Consider the following 21,968-nt stretch of genomic DNA (forward strand, 5'->3'; position numbering starts at 1 on the left):
CTGCTAGCTCAAAATGTTACATGTGTCATTTTTGTGGACAATACATTTAAATTATGACGCTTTGCTGCATTCAGTTTATTCCACTATCATTGACATCAGTATCATCTGAATATTGCTTATTCAGCTAAATAAATACTTTGATCTCCACTTTCTTCAGTTCTTTCTGGGGCATAACTATTCTACAGTAATTATAAATACAGTAAGTGGTGATTCTGACAAAGTTAAAAATATAAATGGGGCTGCCATTAAAATGGCACATACAAAGAACATTCAGCTCCAGTGTAGGCATAAACTGCACAGCAGTGTGTAGTGGAGGCTCGGCTCAGACCTATGGCTACTTTAGTTGCCTAAAGTTAAATTCATACATGCATCCGAATCACCCTGACCTGTCTCTACTGCTACTGTGTGTCATAAGATACACTTCCAAAAAAAAAAAAAAACACAAAAAAAGGAGGTCACTTACTCATAAAACTATTACAAATAAAATTCTTTGCTTGCACATTCTTGTTTTAAGAATTATAAATCTGTATAAAACATTTTACATTTCACTCTGTACATTTTGCAGATATAAAAAGTCAAAAAATGGCAAATCATTATTATGCTATTACACTGCTAGGAACTCATAAGCTATGTGGAACTGAAAGACCTGGTTTTAAAACTGCTACTATATATATATATATATATATATATATATATATATATATATATATATATAATAATAAAAAATACATGGATTAAATGTTAAATATAAATTTTAAGATAGCACCTCATTGGTTCAGATCTCTTTTTCACCCTTCACACTTTAAAATGCTATTAGCCTTTATTTTAACAATATTTAATAAAATGACCTATTTTCTCACCTGATTATTGCAGTTGAGGTTGCAGAGATCTGAAACCTATCTTGGTGGCAAATGATGCATTGCAGACTATCTAGTTGGTACAGGGCTCTACAAAGTCTAAAATGGCAAATCTGTAAGAAACTGATGTAAATACAATGAATGATACTTTCAGATAATCCATCGAAAACCCAACTTTAAGCAGCTCTTTGTAAATATTAGAAGCGATTCCACATTTTTATTCCCACTGACAACTTGAAACTGCTTCCCTGACATACCTCTAAGTATTTTGGCTTCAGGCAGAGCGACATATAAAACAAACAAAAAAATAATATGACAAATGATACAGAATTCCGTAATAACATAATTTGTCATTGGAGAGCAAAAAAAAAAGCAACATTAAATCAGCACCTATCCATTTTTGCTTTATATATTCTACTATCAGAATTTCACTGCAAAGATGGTTATTAAGGTTATTTTTTAATGTGTTTAATACATAAAATTGTCAAATTTTATAGTTTAAATAAGCTTAAAATAGGGGGACAATATTGATGACATCTAAAAACTTAATGATTTAGAATTTCAAAGCAAAGATATGTTCTTTTTTACTGTTAACTTTAATGGTTAAAATCAAAATTGTATCTAGTTTTCTTTTTCTTTAAATACCTTGCTACCAGTTAGAATTTCATTGCTAAGATGGGTTCTTTTTAAATGTTATTTTAATGTACAGTATTTCATACATAAAATATCAAATTCAATTTACAATTTCAAACTTGATGTTTTTATAAACTGGGAAGAGTTTGATCTCATTTAAAAACTTTTCCATTGATTTTTACATAAATTGTAGAACTTTATAGAAATAAAAAAATTGGTTGCTGATAATATCTAGTTATAGTCTGGATTCAAAGAAGTGAAGGAGAGAGCTTTCAATAAAAAAAAAATACAAGCAGCTAATTATACACATAATTCCATCAGCCTACATTAATACAATAAACATTCTCCGACGACATCTGAACAGACAAATCCTACTTAACTCTCACAATGTCTTCAAGTGCTGATCTAATGCTGAGTCTCTTTTGACCCAATTCTGACACCCCTTTCAGGTTCCCTAAACATCAACATGTTCACCCCAAAGGTAGTTAAAACTGATTGGCCATCTTAATCTGTAGTACTGCAGATCTTAAAGGATGACATTTAGGATGCGTTTGGGTTGTGAACAAACAAAGCAGCTGAAATGCTGTGGAAAATCCATTAAAGCCAATAGTGGGTCATAAATGACCCAAAGGACCTGGCAATGTTCAAAAGGTGTAGCAGTTATATGAAAATGTGAGGCTTTGGTAAAGTTAAGTCTTGTTACTAAACTAATGTCCCTTACATGTCTGAGCTGAAAATATGGGGTTTGGTGGCATTAATATGACCTGAAGATGATGGTAGTGTTCAAAAAGTGAAGAAGCTATACAAATACTTTTTTGTATGGAGGGTTCAAAGAAAATGGCAGGGTTCCAAATGTGAAGCAGCTGTGTTATAAAAATAGGATATTTGGAAACTGTTCTACCTTTTGTAAAGCTAGGTTATTTTACTAAAAGCCTTCACATTTCTGAAGTGAATGGAAGACTATTAGGATGTTTTTATAGGTTGTGTCCTTAAATGTAGTGGAAAATCCATTAAAATTAAAGGTGGGTAAAAAATGAGCTATATAAATTATGGGAGGTTTTTTTTTTCCCTTTTTCCTGTTCCTCAATTGAGAGAAATGTACGACAAGTCACTAAGTTTCATCCTGAACAGATGAAATTTAGGGTGCTTTTATTGATTTCAAACACAAAGCCAGGTCAAATCTGACGTTAAGGCGTTGTAAGGGTTATGATTTAATTATTCAGGCACATTTTCAGGAAATCGCTTTGTATTATATTTCAAAATGGAACACTTAATTTTTTCAGGAAGACTGTCATTATTACGGTCAATGGAGAGAGTGAATGGTCCAAAGTACAAACTGAATTAGTTTTTGTTCCTGTTCATCGAAATTCAAACAATCGACTCTACCTGCAGAGAAAACATTGCCTTTTATGATTTACATTAAATATGATGACATAACTAACCTAAGCAAGTTTTCTTAGTCTATGCAACACAAAACAGCATTAAAAAGTAAAACACTTTCCATATGCAAAGTATTTGTGCAACATTTTGCTTTTTTTACACAGCAGAAAAATGTACTTCTACCATAAAAAAAAAAAAAAACACAGATAAGCAAGGTGATTGGCACAGACTGAATCACACCACTCCCATCTTATCTTGTAAACGCCAGTCCGGGTTGAAATACTATACTTTGTGCAATCAGTCTCACTCTGACCTCTTTACACCACTTTTTTGGACTCTCTGATTTCAAGGACATCATGCGTGTGTTGAGTATGTGCAAAATTCAAATACTTGCAAGCACCAACCACAAAATACTATGAATTGCATTTGCCCAGTACACACTACACTTTTCCAGAAAGTTCCAGATTCACTGCTCATATAACAGTTAGGCCTTTTCAAACCTACATTGTGTTTCACCACTTCTTACGTGGGAATGTATTTTACGGAGTGTTAATAAGGAACCAGAATAATCACACAGAACTGAAAAAGCACTCAGACGGTAAAAGCAGTTACCGTGATTGTCAACTCCAACAATATGTCAATTAGGAAAAACATCATAATTATAAAAGAAAACAAAAAAAAAACACAAGTAAACAAACTGACAATGATGACATACATATCTGTGACCACAAAACATTTGCAGCTCAGGCTAAAAGTGACAAAGGCATTGCGTCTTAAATTATCCATGTTTTCTTTTTTTCACAGCTATAGTTACTTTGTCATTATGAAGTGTTTGGCTATTAAATATTGAGTTTAATATCAAAACTCAATTTAGAATACAGGATCTGAGGAAGAAAATAAAGTATCTGGAATGAAAAGAAAACTGTAAAAAAAAAAAAAAATGGGGTTGCATGAATTAAAATAACCTTAGGAGGAGGCCTTTGTTAATTATTATATTGTGCACTGGTATTTTTTGTTAGCTAAAAGCAAAAAAAAAACCCAAAAAAAACAAAAAAACAACTTTCTGTAAATTATAATTTATGTCTTTCCTACTTAGTTTTTTTTCTATGTGAGCTTAACATATTACATTCAATTTCCTGCATCAAACTAGATATATCTTAATAATCAAATTAGCATAATTATAAAGTTTATTGGCACAGATACTCAATCTAAACCTCAATTTAAAAAAATCTAAAGGGGTCCGATCAAAGAAATCTATGATTTGAAGTTAAGTTCATGATTTGTCAGGCGGCATCCTGTGAAGAACAAGAGGAAGTTTATTGTCACAAACAGTGTGCCAAGTGCAGTCATAAACTGCTTCTACATATTTATGTAAGGTGAGTAAATGGGTTCACTGAGCCAGACTTGAACAGGCAAAGTTTAAGGATCAAATCACACACTTGGACTTTTAAATGACCCCACTAACTAGACGTGTGTGTATCTTTTAATGTGATCCTATACTACAAAGAGATGTAGCTTGGCTCAACTTCCCCCTACAAATCTTTGAGACTTGATGTTGTAAGCAGTGCAAAAAAAAATTAAAAACTACATGATAAAAAAATAAAATTTTAAGATCTGTCCAACCGAAAAACTACAGATTTCAAAAATATTGAAACCTCTCAGAAATATGCAAGTGGAGAAATATGATAAAATGCCTAAATTTTAAAGTACGGTGTTGCTACAGGGATAATGGGCTATATGCTCTTGTTCAAGGACAGCATCAAATGGTGGTTTAACAATTATGATGATTTGGTTGGCAGTGTTAATTTGTTACCATCAAAAAATAAAGTCAGCCTTATTTGAGTAAACATAATAGGATGATTGTGCAAAGAAACACAGGATACAAAATGTTAAAGATACTGGTACAAAAAGGCAAATAATGATCATTATTAAAACAAATGTTAATAAACACCACATTTAACTCCTAGATATTTATCTCAGAACCTACTGGCTCAACTGTGTGCAAAACAGTTCATATAAAGACAGAAAACCAAGACATTTCTAATTAAAATATATAGAATGGACATAAGAGTCTTTTTTGATTGAGTTAATATGCACATTGCTGGTTACATTTCAAACAAGCCCTATTTTCAGTGATGCCTAGAATCAAACATTCCTTCAACTATAAAAACCAAAACCCTTCATGGTGACAAAAAAGTGTAATCCTTGGAAACGGGGGTCTGCAATGGGTATTTTTATATTGCTTTTCCAATGCTGCTTAATGAAAAATGTAGAGACATCTTTCTTTCTAATTACCCATTCTCACAATTCTAATAAATGTAACTTTGTAGAAATGCTGCCAAAAATCCACTTCTTCTCTTTCACTCTTCTCCAGAACCTGTCAATGTTGAATATGAGGCTGCTGAAGATCTATTGCCATCCACGCTGAGGGTGGAGGCCAGGTTGCAGTCCAAATGGAGTTCCTGGGCTGGATGCGTAATTGGGGAAGCTGTTGGGTTGTGCTGGATAGTTTTCTAATGCCGAAGCCTATGATGTAGATGAAAAAAAAAATATTCAAGTAAGGGAAGGAAGAAACACAAGTAGTTTTTTCAAAAAAGGTATGGCAAATTTTCAAAAAAGTAAGCAGGGACAGGGAATGTAAATTTGACCACATTTACCTGTAACAGTGCAGACTGAACCGCTGTGTGCTGAAGTCCAGAGAGTGAAGCTGGAGATGGACTTTGCGAAAAACCAGGAATTCCAGGGAATGACAAGAGTCCTGGGAATGCAGCATTTCCTGTAGGCTGAAGACCACCAGACAAGCTGCAAAAGTATCAATTTAAAGGAAATGTAAAATCCTTTATATAGGATATAGTGAATCTAAATTATATTTCACAGGATTGCATAAGCAATATGGAAATTGAAATACCATCATAAATGAATTAAAATCCCTACTCATGTGCATTAATGTTTGAAAGCACCCCTCACTCAAGGTAGGGTAGGCTGCTTACCATTAACTATTAACGTAGAAAGGAATTACACTTTGAAAGATGTACTGTAGTATTCATCCACACATCAGAATGTAAGAATGGCTTTCGAAACTCACCACTTTTATTATGTTATGTTACTTCAAATCATAAAGTTTAAGTGAACCACCAAATACTCCCCTGCTTTAAGGGCTCATAAACAGTCACGTGTTTACACAACTATGTGGATGTACATTTAATTACCAGTCACTCTCAAAACAAAGGTAATGACTCTTGAAAAGTCTCAGTTACTGGTAACTGCATGTTCATGATACGGCATTTATGCACAGACCGCTGCTTAGACCTTGTGCATAAAGCTCATTAAAATGCTAGACACTCGTAGCTTAATGTACAGGGTGGGCCATTTATATGGATACACCTTAATAAAATGGGAATGGTTGGTGATATTAACTTTCTGTTTGTGGCACATTAGTATATGTGAGGGGGAAAACTTTTCAAGATGGGTGGTGACCATGGTGGCCATTTTGAAGTCGGCCATTTTGGATCCAACTTTTGTTTTTTCAATAGGAAGAGGGTCATGTGACACATCAAACTTATTGTGAATTTCACAAGAAAAACAATGGTGTGCTTGGTTTTAACGTAACTTTATTCTTTCATGAGTTATTTACAAGTTTCTCTTTGTTTACAGCCATTGACATGTCGCAGAGGTTAACACGTGATGAGCGGATAGAAATTGTGTTGATGTCTGGTGAACGCAAGTAATCTAGGGAGTTCATCATCTACTGTCCATAATATCATCAAAAGATTCAGAGAATCTGGAGAAATCTCTGCACGTACGCGGCAAGGCCGAATACCAACACTGGATGCCCGTGACCTTCGATCCCTCAGGCGGCAGTGCATTAAAACTCGACATCATTCTGTAATGGATATTACCACGTGGGCTCAGGAATACAAAGGAAAACCATTGTCAGTCAACACAGTTCGTCACTACATCTACAAGTGCAAGTTAAAACTCGACCATGCAAAGCGACAGCCATATATCAACAACACCCAGAAACGCCGCCGGCTTCTCTGGGCCCGAGCTCATCTGAGATGGACTGACGCAAAGTGGAAAAGTGTGCTGTGGTCTGACGAGTCCATATTTCAAACTGTTTTTGGAAATCATGGATGTCGTGTCCTCTGGGCCAAAAAGAAAAAGGACCATCCAGATTGTTATCAGCGCAAAGTTCAAAAGCCAGCATCTGTGATGGTATGAGGGTGTGTTAGTGCCCATGGCATGGGTAACTTGCACATCTGTGAAGGCACCATTAACGCTGAAAGGTACATACAGGTTTTGGAGCAACACATGCTGCCATCCAAGCGACGTGTTTTTCAGGGTTGTCCCTACTTATTTCAGCAGGACAATGTGAAGCCACATTTGGCATGTGTTACAACAGCGTGGCTTCGTAGTAAAAGAGTGCGGTTACTAGACTGGCCTGCCTGCAGTCCAGACCCGTCTCCCATTGAAAATGTGTGGCGCATTATGAAGCGCAAAATAGGACAACGGAAACCCCGGACTGTTGAGCAACTTAAGTTATACATCAAGCAAGAATGGGAAAGAATTCCACCTACACAGCTTCAACAATTAGTGTCCTCAGTTCCCAAACGCTTATTGAGTGTTGTTAAAAGGAAAGGTGATATAACACAGTGGTAAACATGCCCCTGTCCCAGCTTTTTTGGAACGTGTTGCAGGCATCAAATTCAAAATGAGTGAAGATTTGCAAAACAACAATAAAGTTTCTCAGTTTGAACATTCGATATCGTCTTTGTAGTGTATTCAATTGAATATAGGTTGAAAAGGATTTGCAAATCATTGTATTCTGTTTTTATTTACGTTTTACACAATGCCCTAACTTCATTGGAATTAGGGTTATAAAAGGATAATAAAAATGCATTACTATATGAATATTCAAAATCATTAATAGAATTAAAAACCTGTGATACATAATAGTAACAATGTCAGAAGGTGGTAGTGCCTCTGCTGTTTTCTCCTAAAGTCCAGAATCGGCTCCTTTTTGTTGCTGACATTCTGGAGTAGACTGTCGTCCTGCCATCAGTATGACTGACTCTCCACTTCATACAGGTAAAGCCTGATCATTGTCATTAGATATTAGGCCTACCTCAGCTGTATCATCAGCAGGCGTGCTGAAAATCATGTTAGGGTCATGTGTAGCCACGTAGTCATACATGGGCTGTAGAGGGAGTATGGCAGTGGACTCAGAACATAGCCCCAAGAATCCCCTGCATTGAGAGCGAGAGATGAAGAAGTGGGGCCATCAACTCAAATCACCTGGTGTCTGCCCATTAGGAAGTTAAAAATCCAGCTGCACAGTGAAGTGCTCAGAAGCTGGTCCATGAGCTTAGTGATGATCTTAGAGAAGATTATTGTGTTAAATGCAGCGTTACAGTCTATAAATAGCATTCGCACATAGTTCCATCTCATGTCCAGTTGAGCTAGTACTGTATGAAGTATCAAGGTGATGGCAACCTCTGTAGATCTACTGAAGCAATATGTAAACTGTAATGGATCCAGTTCTACTGGCAAAGAAGAGCATGTGTGAATTTGACTAAATAGTTATCAGAAGCTAATTGTCTGATTGCCTAAAGGGTTGATATCATTTTCTGGAATTTTCCAATGTGTTTAAAGGCATAGTTAACAAAGTTTTATAAATGTGTGACACACTGCAATTGTGATATAGTCAATAAAAAGTGAAATAGTCTTTGAATATTGTTGAAAAAAAAAAATGATGTTGTGTATGTCTTAAACTATAGGGTGGTCCAGATTTAATTATGCAATTTTCATTACGCTATAACTTATTAAGTTAAGTTTATTACATAGAAAATCACCCGAAAAATCCCGGACCATTGAGAAGTGCGCGAACGGACAACATGAAGAATTGTCTTCGCACCGAACTGGAATCGTCCCCGCATAAATCTAAGTCATCCAGACAATCTGGATCTGCATAATTAGACCAGGACCACCCTGTATATGCCAAATTGATCAATTTCAGTTAGTCAGTCGAAATTTGTTAGTATAAAATCTGTGAAGGGGTTATAAATTGAGCTTTAAAGAATTCACCCTAAGTGTATGTAAACTTCTGAAGTGCATCCATAAGGTATGTTTCAGGGCGGCGCTCGAGGCAAGTTCACGTACACACATTTACAAGGTAATTGCGATTTATAGTTTGTAAACCGAGTATAAATGTGCATATTCCAGGTTTTACAAATCTAATTTTTACGCATACACATTTTCCTGTTTTTTCTGCTGTACACATATTTTCATGTTCAAATCTACACAAAATTTTATAAATGAGGCTCCTGGTGTTCACTTTCCTGAGATCTCTCCTTACATTGTTTTTTGACAAAGGGAATGCTATTCCCACACTGAGCGGTTCTCCTGCTGTAGGTGTGTTGGACTGCAGGCTAATGTTAACCGCATTCACATCAAAACACGTGTACTCTGATAGAAAGGTGTCTGCACTCACTGTAGACAGTGGATAAAGAATTTTAAATAGCAATTGTTCAAAAAGACTATATTGACTCTTATTCTATACAGATATTGTACTAAAACCAATACAGAATATACATGCTAGGCAGTAAATGAAGCAGCCTAAGAAGGACACTAATAATATCTAGGATTGATAGCCCTCGTTTGTGCAGTATACTACCATCTATTCAAAATAGTGTCTGGGAATACCTTTAAACCCTGCTTCTTCGCTCTGAATTAATAATTTACTTGTTTGTTTTGCAAAATAACAAATGTATGATCCAACTGATTACTATTTTTTCACTTCAGGAATTAAATAAGTCTGCTTTATCACATACATTTTAAGCATATAAGCTTTTAAGGGCATAAGTCACACAGGAAAATATAACTCAGGTGCTATTTTTTTAAAAGGTAGATAATGCTGTGTGTCACTGCTATACTGTTTTTAGACTTCTAAAGAGGAATTTCATTCATTCATTTGAATAATGTACCACTGTTTGGGAAGCACACCAAACATGTTTTGAGAGAATGCCAAAAAACTGTTTCTCAAACTGCACAATAGTGCAAATATTAGGGTATGACCCTCAACCTACATTTGCATCATAAACAATTTATGTTAACCAAACCTATCATGCTAGTCATATTTAATGAGGCTGGAAATATGCTAGATAAATGATTCTTTTATGAACCTTTGAGTAGTCTGTCAAAAATGCTAATTCTTTATTTTTTGGCTGCTCCTGTAAGGGCTGCTGCCACAGCAGATCATCTTTTTCCACATCTTCCTGTCATCTGCATCAACTCTATTCAATGCATCCTCGCTATTCCACTAACTTTCCTCTCATTTAAACACATATATTCTGTCTTGTTCCTCTCTAGAGCATATCTCCACTTCTCCAGGGTCTCCTCAACCTGCTCCCTACTCTTGCTACTGATCGCAATGTCATCTGCAAACATCACAGTCCAAGGGGACTCCTATCTAATCTCATCTGTCAAGCCATCTATGACTACTGCAAATAAGAAAGGGCTTAAGCCGATCCCTGATGTAAACTCACCTCCACCTTGAATACATCCCATAAAAAGGCCATAAAGGGTATATACAAAAGTAAACATAACCTAGTAACAATCTCAAACATGCATGCTTCAATTAATAGGGCTGTCTCTGAGACCTAATCAAGCATTCTCTCCCAAAGTGGATGCAGAAAAATATGAAAGAGGGCTGATATAAAAATACTGTATATAGCATGGCAGCATTACAAGGTAGCGGAGTGAAAATTAAGTCTTTAAAAATAAATTTTAAAAATTGGTGAAAAGATACTGACCACTGCAAAAGAGTATTTTTTTGCTGTCTGTATTGAGAGCCAAAGACAAGTTTGTGTCCAGGTCCAGAGTGAGAATGACCAGGATGCCAGTCTTGAAAAATGATTAGTTACACATACTGTGTTTGTATGCTAGTTTGACATTCTCACGAGATTTTTACATTGCTCGTTTTTTTTTTTCTTCCCCCCTGAGAATGCAGATTCATTCCAAAAGGACTGTCACATACTGTGAACTTTAAACATTTCCACTCAACATAAGTGGGCCTAAGGACTGGCTTGTGGAGTGAGGAATTTTTTGACAAAGGAATGCAGAGGGACTGTGTAAAGTGTTCACAGTTTTTGTGCTATCACCTTGTGCAGGCCTGACAATGCATCACAAGTAGTGATGTTTCTATATATGAACAAATTTATAATTACAATGCAATGATTCAGTGCACTTTATTTGTGAAACTAAGAAAACTGTAAGAACATCAAGATGAATTTTGAAGGTACTTATACTTCTTTCTTCCACACTACTTGGTAGCATATTCCATGTGTCTATGGTTCTCTGTGTGAGGAAAAACATCATAATTGTTTGTGCAAAATTTATCGTTAACATCGTTTAATATCGTTTATTGTTCTTGATGAACACATTTTAAAATCACAGTCTTAATCCATTGGAATAATTCCTTTCATAATCTGAAAAACTTCAATCATGTCTCCTCTTAATCTTATTTTGCTTCAACTGTAAAGGCGTCAGCTCTTTCAATCTTTCTTCATATTTCATCTCCTGTAGCCCTGGAAGCAGCCTAGTCATTCTTCTCTGGACATTTTCCAGCGCTGCTGTGTCCTTTTTGTAGCCTGGAGACCAAAACTGCACCCAGTACCCCAGATGAGGCTTCACCAGTGTGTTATAAACTTTAGCATAACTTCCTTGGATTTATACTCCACACATTACTGTTATATATCCTAACATTCTGTTAGACTTGTTAATGGCTTTTCCACTATCTAGCAGTTGACAGTGTCAAGTTCACTAAGACTCCTACATTTTTCTCATAAGATGTACTTTAAATTTTCAGACCTCCACCTGTGTAACATTTTTAATTTATACTTTTACATTTACTTACAATAAATAAATTACCATCTGCCACAAATCTTCCCAAGCCTGTATACTGTCAAAGTTCCTCTGTAATGATTCAATAGATTCAAGATTATCTGCCAATCCTCCTAGCTTGATATCATCTGCAACCATAACCAGCTTGTTGTTTATAATCCTATCCACTTCATTTATATATATTAAAAATGGCAACACCCTTAGCCATTAAAATACATCTGTACAAAGACAGGAACCAGGAGTGTGAAGCTTTCAACCAAAATGAATGGGCTGATGTGAACCCAAGGAACCAACAGCAAGAACATCTACTCCTTCCTTCAAAAACCTTGCACACCCCAAACCTATGTCCTCTCTATCAAGCTCACTGCTTGGCTTGGCAGTAACTTCTGCTCTTTAGAGCAGTGACCCCAGAGCCTAGGGCAGGGTTGTCAAACTGTGGGCTTGAAGGACTGCTGGTTTTCAGTCTAACCCTTTTCCTAATCAGTGACCAGTATTCACTGCTAATTAACTTCTTTTCCCTTCATTTTAATAGCCCTGTTTTTAAGGATTCAGTCCTCTGAATTTATTATTTTCTTCATTAAATGACAGCCAAACAGAAATGAGACATGAAACGAGCCGACAGATGACCACATAAACTGGGATTTCAAACTTTCAAACCAATTTCACTCCAACCAATCTCTTAATGAGAAGCTGATTCTTGCTGTTATTTAATTCCAGAGCTTGTTTTCTGCTCTCATTCTGCCATAGCAGACATTTCCAAAACTGTTGATTTTTCTGTTTTTTCTAAGAACATCGTCAAAATGTTTTGGTGACCTGAGAGATCAACCTTACTGAGACCTTCACCTTTCTTTATTTTTAGATATTGTGTGTTGGGCACATCTGAGCTGGTCATGTGGCGGCTTGTTTTGTGTCTCATTATTGTTTGGCTGCCAATTAAGGCAGAAGAGACAAATAAGGGGCCTGAGTCAAGCTAATTAAAACTAAGGCAAAACAAGTTAATTAGCAGCAAAAACTGGTCACTAATGAAGAAGATGGTTAGAATGAAAACCTGCAGCCACTGCGGCCCTCCAGGACCGGAGTTTGACACCCATGGCCTAGGGTGTGGCCAGAGCAAAGCCTGGAGTTATTCCTTTTACTCCGAAGAGCAACCATGCTGGACTGTAAAGGTAGAAGACTTGTCTATGCTGCAGTTGGATGAGAGTGCCATCAATCCAAACCTTGTTAAGAAAAGCAAGTGCACAAGCATGAAAGAGACCATATGTAAAAACCACATTATCTTACTAATGACGGGAGCCAACTGATCACCAGCTGCCCAGTAGGCACAACTTTGCTAGCAACTGAGGACATTGAATGTAAAAACCTCAAAGAGAAAATTGTAGTTCTGCTTGAAACCAGGTACAATCAAGGTGTTGAAGCAGAAGAGTTCCTGAAAAAAGAAAAGGAAACTGCGCAGAACCCTTTCAATGTGCAGGAAATAAACAACCAGGAAAGGAACAAAGCATCACCAACCTTAAGAAGACCTGCTTTGATTCTGAGAACCATATAATGTATTATGGCATTGGTATCACATCAAAGTAAAGCAGGGGCAACCACCCTTATGGTGCATTGAGGGATGGTGGAGGTAGAAGGTAGCCAGGCTCGTGAGCTGCCCTTGGATGCGGAGGGATTGCGGTGGAGCAAGAGCTGGTTGTAAAGAGTTTACAGAGTTTGCCAGAGGGCGGCTCCTGTAGCTGATTAGACCTTGTAAAGTGAGCTATAGAGACAGGGCCTGGGTGCAAATATAGAAACTAGGACTGTGTTTTAGACCTGCTTTTAATCAATTTTTGGATTTATTTATTCATTTGGATTTTAACATTTACATTCACTTTTGTTTTTTGGATTAATTATTTAAGGAAGAAGACGGTACTTTTATTGATTTGGACACTATTTGGTTTGATTGTTTGAACAAAAGCACTAAACACTTATGCATCTACTCTTACAGGACTGAGACCTCACTGATACTAGATACCCTTCAAATGAGAGATGCCAGCTGCAGGCGACCGGGTGTCACAGGGACCATAAAATTCTTAGCTATTGACAGAGATTAAACCTCATTATTAATAAAAGTGGCATGACTGTTAAGCAATTTTAATTTAAATATTACTGTAATTATGACAGATGTATGCATTAAGTATGTGGTGCTGACATTGTTTCCACTATATTTGCTATCTTCTATGGTATGGTATAGTATGAAGTTGATTATGTCACAGAAAGAGAAGGAGTAAGTTACTCCACTACATTAATCACTAGAGAGCAGTAACTGTTGCTTTAGGTGTGTTGCTATTTAGAACATTTTAAGATAGGTTTAACTACAATTCATTGCAATGGTCCCTTTATGTTAAAATATTTTGACATTGACAGGGTCAAGGAGTTCTTAGAAATCAATACAGCTGACTCAGCTAATAAATAAGGAAACTGCAAATTGCTCACTGTCTAATCAGACTAACCTCCAGACAGGAATTAAAGACGAATGTCGCAAAACATGAAATTACAATACCACATGACCCTCTAAATATTTGTAATGTAGGGATAACACAGAACATTTTCTGAGACAAAGTAGTCAAATATTTAAAAAAAATCTAATGTAAATTAGGAAAAATATGTTTTGTAATAGGCTAATCCCTCATTTGTTTGTTTCATGCCATTAACATTCACTTTAATACTTGAGGAGAACCACAACATTTTCCCTTGGCACAGATGTGTAAGGTTAGATAAATCTTTAATTACAGTGTCAGACTATAGTAAAGTCGACTGGTGTTTATCGTGTATAGTTACTTTAATGTGCAAAAGACAGATAAAAAAAACAGAAGGAACAAAACAGTAAAATCACAATAAAAATAACTAAGGAAACATGGAATGTTCTACTCAAAATGGGCCTAAACTTCACTACTTAACATCTCCGTAATACAACTAATGGAAACTATTCAAATTTACTTACACGATGATGTAATTATACTCTTTTTTTATTCTTTATTTCGCCTTACACAATTTCTTATATTAGGAATTTGTTAGTTTTCGCATACCCCTTGGGGTCAGAACGCAGGGTCAGCTATTGTACAGCACCCCTGGAGCAATTGCAGGTTAAGGGCCTTACTCAAAGGCCCAGCAGAGTAGGATCTCTTTTAGCAGTGACGGGGATTCGAACTGCCAGCCTTCGGGATACCAGTGCAGATCCTTAGCCTCAGAGCCACCACTCCGCCCTAAATTTTTCCCTTAATCTATCTGTTAAAAATATAAATGACTTTTTTTTTGTTATAAACAAAAAAAAAAAAAACAAACAAAAAAAAAAAAAACTTACCCAGCTTGTGCAACGAGAGCAGGATTGAAACTGGAACTGAAGGCAGAAGCAAATCCTGGAAGGACAGGTGCAGAAGGCGGGGCTGCTGCAGCTGCAGCCACTGCTGCTTGTAGAGGTGCTACAGCTGCTACAGAGCTGGAGGGACCCTGAAGACCAACAAAGGAGGACAGTACTGGGCTACCAGCAGGAGTGTTTGAACCAGCAAAGCCTGAAAACCCAGTGTTTCCAGACCCCAGAGGTCCAGATGGTAGACCCGGGAAAATGGAAGAAATGGGAGTGGACATGCCAAGGCCAAAGGGAGAGGAGGTAACAGACGAAGGTGATGAAGAAGAGTTTGCAGCATTTGGGTTGTTTCCTGTAGGGAGATTTGATGCTCCAAGATAACCAGAGGCAGAAGTGAGGTTAGAAAAACCTGGCAATGCTGAAAATGCTACACCAGCTGCTGTATGGGAAACTGTGGTAACTGTGCCCTGGGAGTTTAAAGTAGGGAGAGTAGGGAGACCTTGCAAACCACCAGTGTTGGACAAGGTAGCCTGCGCTGTTGCTGCAGAATGGCTGAGGTTCAAAGAACGATTTAAAGATAATGCAGAAGAGTTTGGTATCACTAATGAACTAAGAGATGGTGTTGATGATCTGGAAGGCCCCTTGAAAGCAGAAGCTACAGGGCTATTACTGTGGCGGGATAAATTAGACAGATTTGGAGACACATTAACATACTGCTCAGAGGCCATGGTTCCTAAATATGGTGAAGCACTGTTGCCAGTTATAGACTGTCCATTGGCAGAAGAATGCTTAACAGAGTTTGCCACAGGTAGGCCAGAGAAAACAGACTGATTAGGAGAAGAGTCTTGAGGAGTAGGAATGGAAGGAGTAAAACTTCTGATTACAGACGGAGTAGGGGTGGAGGAACCTGTTGCAGAATTGGCAGAAGTAGTATGTCCAGTAAAGGAAGTTTGTATTGAGCCATGATGAGATTGTATCTCAGGAGAGAAGACTTTAAAGTTGGGGTTTGACATTCCATGATGGCTAGGAGTGTTAACAGGAGATTCACGAGCTAAACCTTGCGTTGAAGGAGGCAGGTGACTCTGTGGACTAAAAACAGCAGGAATTGGAGTAGAAGAACTTTTAGGAGCAGGCATGCCTGAAGGAGTCCCTGATCTGGACATCCCAGAGTGGGCTGATGAAACAGGAGTAAAGGAACCATTAGGCACTGGGGTAGGACAAGGTGTTACATTGGGTGTGTATGATTTTATAACAGAAGGACTAGGTGGAACAGATGGGGAAACTCCAGTCAAACTTTGTGTTGCTGGTGTAGAACGTCCAGCAACGTTGGCAGTGGCAAGTGGAGAACCAGGCAAAAGAGGTCCTTTAATGACAGAAGAAACAAGTGTTGCGGAACTTGGAGACTGAGCAGCGGTAGGAACATAACCTGGGAAAACTGGGGAAATAGGAACAGTTGATGCTGGAAGGCATGTAGTTTTAGAAGGTGAGGGAGAAGGCCCAGGAGTAGTAGAAGTAGAAAGATTTGATGGATGGGAAGAAACTGTAGCTCCTTGAACTGTAGAACTGTGGTTCTGTTGGCTAGATGGTCTGGAAAAAGCTGAACAGAAAAAAAAAATCATGAGGAGGAAGAATGAATCAAATCAGCTCAGCTAAACTTATTAATATGATGAGTTTTACATTTGAAATTATCACTTTTAGACATACATGTTACAAACAATATAAAATCTTTAAGTCAAATGACTATAACCTTTACCATGGTCATTTAAGTGTATTGATGCTGTGATGTTCAATATTACAGGTCTGTCTTTGTGATTCACAGGTTTATGATTTGCAAATTCGACTATTTGCAGGTCTGTCATCATTATTTATTGCGTCTATTGCGGAAAACGGCAGACAACGCTGTAGCCCTGTTACTTAAATGGACTACAAATTCCTGAAACTCTGGGAGTACTGAGAATTGTGCAGCTTTGGCAGTTGCTATGAGGACTACTAGGTGAAAGTTAAGGGAGCAAGCTTTAAAAGTGAGCCATAAAAAGTTGACAGGATGACAATCAGTGGTGTCTTTTTCTTTCAACACTTCACTGCATAATCGGATTACAACTGCATTGGATTACAGTTTTCACTAGATTCATGTTCTTGTCCTTTGCTCGCTTATTTGTGTGATTTTTTCTGGGTTATAAACATCTTTGTCTGGGAGTGCTCCCAACTTCTGCAAATCTTTACATTCATCAGCATCATGGTGGGACAAAATCTTACATAACTTTCAGGAAGCTGTTCACTGGGGATTTCACTTCATACCTCCAGCATCATCATCATCTGCATCTATGAAATTAGTCTGTGTCATGAGTGTTTATCATTTTGGGATTAGTGTTTTCCTAGATTTTTTTTTTGTATCTGTAATATTAATCATTTTTGTCATATACTACCATAAATATACACACACATTAATTATAATTTTTATAAAAAGTTACACTTCACTAAAAACTGCTCAACTATGCACTCAGGCGGGCACTACACATCTTTGCCTTGGCAGGCAGTCTTACACATGTGATCATTCTTTCTTGTGTTTCCTCAAATTTGTGCATCTTATTTAATGCAATAAACTTTGAATATCCTGTAATCATGGAGATAAAACATATTCACAGATTATCGCATTTCGAAGGTTTATGCACCCCTAAACCCTGCGAATTGCAAGGGATTACTGTACTCTTTTATGAAATCATGGATTTTTTCATTTTCTGCTTAACACAACCTTAACATAAACATAACAGACACAAATATAAAAAGATTACAATGAAAGTTACGTCGGCAGCATTATTTTCTGTATTAGATTTGTATAAGAAGCAGCAAGAGCAACATTACAGAAAAGGATTGGAACAGCGGCATAAAAAAATGTCAACAGTTAGCAATGTGCAGAGCATTTTTTGTACTATCAAGATGCTATCAAACAATCCATAAAGCATTAGTTAGTAGGATGCTTATTCCAACAAATGTGCCATGCAAATGCAAGTGCATGTAAATTAACTGAGCACTGTACCATTCTGACCTTCTTGGCAGCACTGCTTTGAATAAAACACTGAGAAAATAAAGATTTAATATATTTTAAATTAATAACTACATATATATATTATATATGAAATGACCTTAGTATTTATGTTTCCTGTTCTTAAACCTTGGTGTAAAACTGTAATTACTATAACTTTCATATCCAAATACCTTGCTTTACTGAGGGCACTTACACTGAGACTGAGTGGATTTTGGATTGGAATTCTCTTCCTTTTCTGTTTAAAAAGAAAATGATAACAGTAAAACTTCCCAAATAAGAGACTTATTTTCTTGTAAGTGAAATCTCATTCGATGAAAAGTGTGACAAAGTAATAAACAAATAAACTAAAATTAGTATGCAATTTTTGGAGTACCTTACAGCAAATTAAAACACATGCATTACGTTATACATAGTAGCTAATCTGTATAGTGAATGCCTCATCCAAGGCATTATACATGTACAAAAGCTTTAGCATAATGGTTTACACACATTATTTTTTAACTGGAGTTCAAGAATGTTAAGTCACTTGCTTTTTACAACCAGCTAGTCAGTGTTAGGGAATACACTAGCAACCATGTGCTTTGCATTTTGACTCCAGGGCATAAACTAGAAGAGTACAGTGCCTACAACAACTTCTTTAAGACATTTTAATCATAATAAGTGATTGGGGATGGGAGAAGGACGTGATGTACAAGTGCTTCTAATAGTTTGATTCTTGTTTTTCAGCCTCATAATGGCTTCATTGACTTTCACTGACACAGCACTTGTCCTCATTTTGAACAATTGCAACTACAGACTGCAAAGGGTAGAAGCAGCCCAGGTATCTTATAGCTGCACTAATAAAGCAATTAAACATTGAGTAATCACAAACAACAGTGGTGCCAATTGTCCTAAACATTATGGTGCCCATGAAATGGATAGACCTTGAAGAAAAAGTGTTGTCATTTCTACATGGTGTGACTGAAATGCATGCAAAAACCCTTAAATGAAAGTCAGCAATTTGCACTTTAACCACAATGTCTGAATTGATTAATTTGTAACTTTAAACTGTGAAGCAGAGGGGGAAATCAAGGGGAAAAAAGTGTCTTTGTCCCAAACATTATGTAAGGCACTGTAACTAAATCAACATACTTGCTGTTTATTTTAAAGGGATATTGTGTTGATGTTATTGAATATGTAGGCAGTATAAACAATTTGCTACAGTAGGCATTCAGACCTGTCAGTTCTTTGAGCTTCCTTGTTGCAAGTGATATAGAAAAGGACAAACAGATATTGCAAATGCAGTTGAGACATTGTGCAACAACAACAAATTAAAAATTGTGTAAATATAATTATTCAAATACAAACCAATACTTTAAAGGCAGTACAAACAATGTTGGAATGATGATTTACGAATTACTAGCTTCCTAAATGTGTAAAATATTGTTATTTAACTAAGATACAGTAAAAAAGAGGTTACATTGTTTAAAAAAAAAAAAATCATCTTTAACCTTCCAAATCCCCACTATCTATAAGGGTAAGACCAAAAAAGCAATTTTATTACATTTATATAAAAAATATCCTTAAATGAATTCAAACAAAAAAAAAGCATCAAACTAAATATCCTTTTAAAATACAGCACTCTAACCTAACTTAAAGGTGGCAGAACAAACCAACACCACAGGGGCTCAAATTAGATCTAGAGCAAACTACAACTAGTGCAATTTCTTATAAATACATGTTATAAGAATATCCAACATTGTTGCTTACGTAGTTGTGAAAAAAACAACTACATAGACTAAGGCATGTAAAACTGAAAGAACTGTAATATAATCCAATACAGTTACTATGGCATGCAAATGTCTGGGCACCCTTGCTTAAAACTCCTGTTACTGTGAAACGTTCAGTGAGCAGAAGATGAACTGATTACCAAAAGGCATGACATTAATCATTACACATTTCATTAATATTTTAAGGAGGGTTACATTTTGATTTCCTTCATTCACAGGTACAAAATACCAAAAAAAAAAAAAGAAAAGAAAAATGACCTGAAGCAAAAGTTTGGTAACCCGAAATGATCATTACTTTGTAACACCCCCTTTGGCAATACCACAGCTTGTAAAGGCTTTTTGTGGCCAGTGAAGAGTCTTTCAGTTCTTACTTGGGATACTTTTGCCCATTTCATCTTGTAAAAGGCTTCCATTTCTGCAAGATTCTTGGGCCATCTTGCATACACAGCTCTTTTGAGATGCATCTACAGATTTTAAATGATGTTTAGGACAAGGTACATGGCAAAACTGTCAACTTGAGGATGATTATCATGTTCAACTATATTACAGATTGTTTGATGTTTGCCTACAGAATTGGCTGGAATTTATTTGAATCCATTCTTCGACATGTTCCCTGTGCCATTGGCTACAACACAAGCCCAAAGCCTGATCGATTCACCTTCATGCTTAATAGTTGGAGATGTGTTCTTTTCCTGGAATTCAGCACCAGTTTCTCTCCAACATACCTTTGCACATTGTAGATAAAAAGGTCTATTTATTTTGATTTAATCAGTTCACAGGACTTATGATTTTGTGGCTAGGATGCAGAAACGTTATTCTTCTGCTGGCTCTACCATGAAGGTGAATTTGTTCAGGTGTTACAGCATGGTAGAACAGAGCACCACCACTCCAGAGTCTGCTAAATCTTCCTGAAGGTCTTTTGCAGTCAAACAAGGGTTTTTATTTGCTTTCTAGCAATCCATTGAGCAGATCTTTCAGAAAGTTTTCGTGGTCTTCCGGACATCAACTTGACTCCTACTGTTCCTGTTAACTGTCATTTTCTAACAACATTACACTGAGGAACTGAGGAAACAGCTACCTGAAAACGCTTTGCCATCTTCTTATAGTCTTCTCCTGCTTTGTGAGCATCAATTATTTTATTTTTCAGAGTGCTTGGCAGCTGCTTAGAGGAGCCCATGACTGCTGATTGTTGAGACAAGAGAATTTATACAGCTTTGCAATTTGCATCACCAGGGATTTCCTAACAATGACTGTGAACAAGCCATAGCCCTAATGAGCTTATGAAGGTCTGAGATCACTTTGGGAAAAGTTATCTGAGACCTCAGATATCTTGGGGCCCCAAACCTTTTCTTGGTGCCCCTTTCCTTTTGACACTGTACAATTGTACAAAACAAAAACAATACATTAATCCAGCATATAATGCTGAAAAGAAATGTGTCATCTTTAACTTAATGCCTATTGCTGATCAGTTTATCTTCTGCTCACTTAACTATTTAATCAAGGGTGCCCAAACTTTTGCATGCCCCTGTAGTTGTAAGTTACACGAATAAGGAAAGAAGAATTTTGTGACGCACCAAACACAAATGCATTGTTCCTGCTAATGTAACCAAATAAGAATACAGTATTCATAAAAAATGTGAAAGAAACATGGTTATGATTAGTTTTCCTTTTTCATTTTATTTTATTGCTATTTCTCTGTGATACTATATAATGCTACTGAAACAAAGAAGTCTGCATTGGTGAAATGTGAGCAGAAAATTTACTTTATGATCCATTTAGAGTATGAAGGAAAGGATTGTCACTTAATGTGGAAGACAAAGAAACAGAAGTCAAGAAAGTGAGAGACATGGTTTTGCAATGAATGCAAACTCACACAAACAACATGCAAATATAGCTGCATATTGATCAGTCTGTAGGCCATCTCCTTAGTTCAAGCCCCCTTACAGACTAATTTGGCAATAAATACATTTATAAGCAACTTATTTCCCTATATTCTGCACATCTTAAAGGATCTTAAGTAATTTTGCAAATGTGGCACAGTG

At 36.6% G+C, this 21,968-nt stretch overlaps 1 protein-coding gene across 4 annotated transcripts in view; it reads right to left on the reverse strand.

Annotated features, from left to right (window-relative positions):
- Positions 1 to 1,434: 1,434 nt before the first annotated feature.
- proser1 (proline and serine rich 1) overlaps positions 1,435 to 21,968 on the reverse strand; it is a 58,550-nt gene continuing 38,016 nt past the window's right edge. For 2 of the 4 annotated variants that reach the window (XM_039745828.1, XM_039745826.1), the window contains 4 exons: positions 18,351 to 18,392; positions 15,109 to 16,708; positions 5,528 to 5,672; positions 1,435 to 5,396 (listed from right to left, as the gene is read on the reverse strand). In XM_039745828.1, coding sequence (XP_039601762.1) covers positions 5,280 to 5,396; positions 5,528 to 5,672; positions 15,109 to 16,708; positions 18,351 to 18,392 — 1,904 coding nt within the window. In that variant the 3' untranslated portion in view covers positions 1,435 to 5,279. The remainder of the gene's footprint in view (positions 5,397 to 5,527; positions 5,673 to 15,108; positions 16,709 to 18,350; positions 18,393 to 21,968) is intronic. The other 2 variants (XM_039745829.1, XM_039745827.1) reach the window with 1 other exon arrangement.

The sequence above is a fragment of the Polypterus senegalus genome, chromosome 2, assembly GCF_016835505.1.
Source record: "Polypterus senegalus isolate Bchr_013 chromosome 2, ASM1683550v1, whole genome shotgun sequence".
Classification (NCBI taxonomy): Eukaryota; Metazoa; Chordata; class Cladistia; order Polypteriformes; family Polypteridae; genus Polypterus; species Polypterus senegalus.